We start from the raw sequence: 4,629 nt of genomic DNA on the forward strand, positions 1-4,629 counted from the left end.
ATAAATTGGGTGGACTTCGGAGAGAGATTACAAAGGTAGAGGTGGCGGCCAAAGACACAGCGATGTACACCCGATGTAGCTACAATTGGTACCTGATCTTACTAATGTAGCAGGCTTGCTCACGTAAGACGGTAGTACCTCTCTCTCATGTCTCAGAGAGAGAACATGCTCGTCTCTAAATGAGAGCGAAGTACGAGAGAGCGTCGAGTCAGTCTGGGTTGAACGAGCTTGCGGATCGGTCGTGCTAACGAGGATAAAAATCATAGATTACATTTACTTATAATAAATATATATATAAACAATTCAAACGAAACAGCCTATTACAATATCAGAAGTGTTCCTAACCCAAAACTATGAGTAACGCAGTTCAACTATCCGATTTTACCCTCGACCAACTAAAACAATGGCTATCAACTTTAAACATGCCAACAAACGGCTCAAGAAACGAATTAGTGCATCGTCTGTATAGTGTGCCAGTCGAAACACGTGGTCTTGCCCCACCTGGTTGGAACGAACATGATAGACGACATCCAATTGATGCCTAACCCAGACCAATTAAATGAAGCGTCAATTGGCGACGCAATTCCGAGAAGCGTACAACAAGAAGCGGTAAACTCCAATTTCAACAACAACAACGATGTCGCGTTGGTTCAACAATTACTACAACAACTTCAACTGCTGATTCCTAGAATCGAGCATGGCCACGATTTGGGCAGATCTTTCCAGAATTCGGAAAACAATGGCAACGCCACTGGCAATGTTATCGATAACAACGTAGCTAATGAGAATATCGATGACAGCAGCATTCCCATCAATGGCAACGCCACAGTCGAAGCCACCAACCAATACTCTGGCAACTCAAACGGCGAATCGATGGGTATAGCTTTTTCACTGGCGAAGGAAGTATTGATGGACTTCAATGGCGAATCGTGCTCCAAAAAGTGGGTGGCTCAGCTTAAAAATATCGGTGAAGTGTATAACATATGCAACACTCACTTACGAATGCTATTCATTTGCAAGATGAAAGGCAAGGCACATTCATGGCTTCATTCGGAGGTTACACGTATTCGCGAGCCAGTAGCAGTACTATGCGAACAGTTAATGGCAGCTTTTGGAGAGAAGATGTCCAAGTCACAAATGCGTCGTCATTTGGAACAGCGTAATTGGAAATTTGGCGAAAAGTTTGCAGTTTATCTGGACGACAAACTAATGTTAGCCAACAATATTAACATCGATGAAGAGGAGCTCCTTGATAAAGTTATCGAGGGTATACCTGACAAGGGATTACGCACTCAAGCACGGATCCAATGTTTCGCCAACCCTAAGCAGATGTTAGCTGCTTTCGCTGAGATACATCTAGAGGACATTCGACGCGCAACTAAAGATGAAAACGAAACTAGCAGAGCAAACAAGCTCCAAGAGATGCGCTGTCGTAGATGTAACATTAGAGGACACCTGGTGAACCGTGACCACGGGCAACCGTGAAACTAATGGACTCAACCGTACGAACCAGAGCAGCAACAATTTCGTAAGAGAATTCATTATACATTTTGTAGATTCGCCAAGTAATTCCTTTATTGCAGCGTGCCTCATAGATTCGGGGAGTCCAGTTTCCTTAATCAAGAAGAAACATTTACCTAATCATTCATATCTTTATTCTGTCGAGCAATCTTATCAAGGGCTAAATAGAAGTCCTCTCATTACATTGGGAAAATTACTATGTTACGTTGTGAAAAATTCAATAAAGATTTACTTTTATTTACTCGTTATCCCAGACGAATCTATGAGTCGCGATGTAATTTTAGGAAGGGATTTTTTGACATCATGTAATCTTAAATTAGATTTAGATTCTTTTGAAAAAAGTGCGCTAGTAACTTCTCAAAGCCACGATAACGTAAGAAAAGTTAATTTTAAAGAAATTGGAATGTTGACGTCAGAACATATGGAAAATGAAATTGTTAATATAAGTGTAACGGGTAATACAGAAAACGAAAATATTAGTGCAAATTATAAAATTAATACAGAAAATGTTAATGCAGATAAGGAAATTATTGAATACAATGTTATTAACAAAAGGACATGCATAGATAAAGAAATGACTTTAGAGTTTGAAAAGAATATCATTAAAGGTACAAATGAGGAAAAGTATAGGATTGAAGAAATTAAATTAAAGGAACCCCGTAGTGAGTCTGAAACAAATATGGAAGATAACTTTGAGAGGAGAATGTTAGAAATTTTTTACATCGACAATGAAAACCCAGAACCAGAATACGTGATCGGTGAAAACATAGATTATAAAACGGCTAAGAGTTTTGATAAGCTAGTCAGGGATAGGTATGTGAATGCGCAAAGACCGGATAAACCGAATATCAGATGTGAAATGAAATTAAACCTAGAAAATTGCAAACCATTTAGTTACGCACCAAGACGGTTATCATATTCTGAAAAGGAAAAACTACAGAAATTGTTAGATGAATATATAAGAGAAGAAATTATCAGACCAAGCGATTCGGAGTATGCGTCTCCAGTAGTGTTAGTGAAAAAGAACACAGGGGACATCAGATTATGCATAGATTTCCGAAAACTGAACAAGATGATTATCAAGGACAACTATCCGTTACCATTGATCGACGATCTGTTAGACAGACTAGTCAACAAACGTGTTTTTTCCAAATTAGATCTTAAAAATGGGTATTTCCATGTATTCGTCGATAAAGAGTCAGTAAAATACACGTCTTTCATCACGCCGCTTGGTCAATACGAGTTCCTAAGAATGCCAATGGGGATCAAGAATGCATCACATGTATTCCAAAGGTTTATAAACCGAATTTTTGAAGACATGATCAGAAAAGGGCAGGTCCTAGTATACATGGATGATATAATGATAGCCAGTGCAAATACAACCGAGCACCTACAGACTCTAGAAGAAGTTTTTGATAGGTTAGTAAGAAACAAATTAAGACTACGAATGGACAAATGCGAGTTTTTCATGTCAAGTATAAAATACCTGGGATATAAAATCACAGAAAACAAAATATGTGCTGACGATAAAGGTTTGGATGCAGTAAAAAACTTTCCAGTTCCAGGCAATGTACACACAGTGAAAAGTTTCTTAGGTTTGTGCTCCTACTTTAGAAGATTTATAAAAGACTTTTCCATAATCGCTAAACCTATGTACGACTTGATGAAAAAAGACAAAGAATTTCAATTCGGAAAAGAGGAATTAGAATGCTTTCTCAACTTGAAGCAAATACTATTGGAAGCACCAGTATTGGCGATATATGACCCCAGAGACGATACAGAGCTTCATTGTGATGCAAGCGCATTAGGTTTTGGGGCGGTCTTATTACAAAAGAAAGCGGATAAAAAACTACACCCAATATTTTATTTTTCGAAGAGAACAAGCGAGGTTGAGTCGAAGTATCACAGTTTTGAACTCGAAACGTTAGCGATTGTGTACTCCCTGCGCAGATTTAGGATTTATGTCCAAGGAAAGAAATTTAAAATTTTAACTGACTGCAATTCTCTGACTCTTACACTAAATAAGATAGAATTAAACCCTAGGATCGCGAGATGGGCCCTTGAACTCCAAGAGTACGACTACGAGTTAGCGCATAGATCAGGGAAGCAAATGCAGCACGTAGACGCGTTAAGCAGATGCACCAATATCATGGTAATAGAACCGAATAGCTTCGAGCACAACCTAGTTATTTGCCAAGCAAAAGACTTAGAACTGAAAAAAATAAAGGAAATGCTAGAAAAATCAGAGCACAACTTGTTTGAAATGAGAAACGGAGTATTATACCGAAAGTCTAATGACAAGAAAATATTGTTCTACGTTCCAAAAGAAATGGAAAATCACGTTTTATACAAATACCACGACGAATTAGGCCATGTAGGTAGAGACAAAATGTTGGACGCAATAGGCAAAAGTTATTGGTTCCCAAGTCTTAAGGATAAAGCAACGAGACATATAGAAAATTGTCTAAGATGCATAGCATTCTCACCTAAATGCGGCAAAGGCGATGGATTTCTGAACAGTATACCGAAAGGCGATAAACCTTTCGAGCTAATCCATATCGATCACTATGGACCAATAGAAGCTGGAAGGTCTAAAAAACACATATTTGCAGTAGTAGACGGTTTTACGAAATTCGTTAGGCTATATACAACAAAAACCACAAAAACAAAAGAAGCAATAGATGCTTTAAAAGCGTATTTTAGTACGCTTCAGAAGTATACAACAGTACCCCAGTATAATGTTATTTGGCATAGAACAAAGAGGAGTAGTTACAGACGAACTGAAAGAAGAGATTAAAGAGCTAAGAAATACAGAAAATCAAATAAACCTTGAAATGATAAGAAAGAATGCAGCGTTAAACCAGCAAAAAGCACAAGCATACAATGAAAGGTATTACAATAGTAAAAGAACAGGGCAAAAAGAATATAAAATAGGGGACTATGTCATGGTTAAAAATTTCGATAGTACAACGGGAATATCTCGAAAATTAATACCAAAAAACAAAGGACCATATGTAGTAGATAAAGTCCTGAAAAACAACAGATTTTTACTGAAAGATGTAGAGGGATTTCAACTTTCCCGTAACCCTTATCAGGGAGTATGGTGTG

At 37.9% G+C, this 4,629-nt stretch overlaps 1 protein-coding gene across 3 annotated transcripts; it reads left to right on the forward strand.

Annotated features, from left to right (window-relative positions):
• The first annotated feature begins 320 nt into the window (after nucleotides 1-320).
• LOC124461595 lies at nucleotides 321-1,774 on the forward strand. Of its 3 annotated transcripts, none has more exons than XM_047013110.1 (2): nucleotides 321-1,528; nucleotides 1,596-1,774. In XM_047013110.1, exon 1 carries the CDS (start codon nucleotides 517-519, stop codon nucleotides 1,483-1,485), a length of 969 nt encoding a protein of 322 aa, XP_046869066.1. In that variant the 5' UTR covers nucleotides 321-516; the 3' UTR covers nucleotides 1,486-1,528; nucleotides 1,596-1,774. The 3 variants fall into 3 exon arrangements, with proteins under 3 accessions (XP_046869066.1, XP_046869067.1, XP_046869065.1); XM_047013111.1 differs by having other exon boundaries at nucleotides 1,611-1,774; XM_047013109.1 differs by having other exon boundaries at nucleotides 322-1,528; nucleotides 1,584-1,774.
• Nucleotides 1,775-4,629: the final 2,855 nt, after the last annotated feature.

This window comes from Drosophila willistoni, unplaced genomic scaffold (genome assembly GCF_018902025.1).
Source record: "Drosophila willistoni isolate 14030-0811.24 unplaced genomic scaffold, UCI_dwil_1.1 Seg539, whole genome shotgun sequence".
NCBI classification, from domain to species: domain Eukaryota; kingdom Metazoa; phylum Arthropoda; class Insecta; order Diptera; family Drosophilidae; genus Drosophila; species Drosophila willistoni.

Excerpts from the sequence above, each read along its gene's own strand:
- LOC124461595 (XM_047013110.1), top strand. The coding sequence starts at position 517 with ATGATAGACGACATCCAATTGATGCCTAACCCAGACCAATTAAATGAA.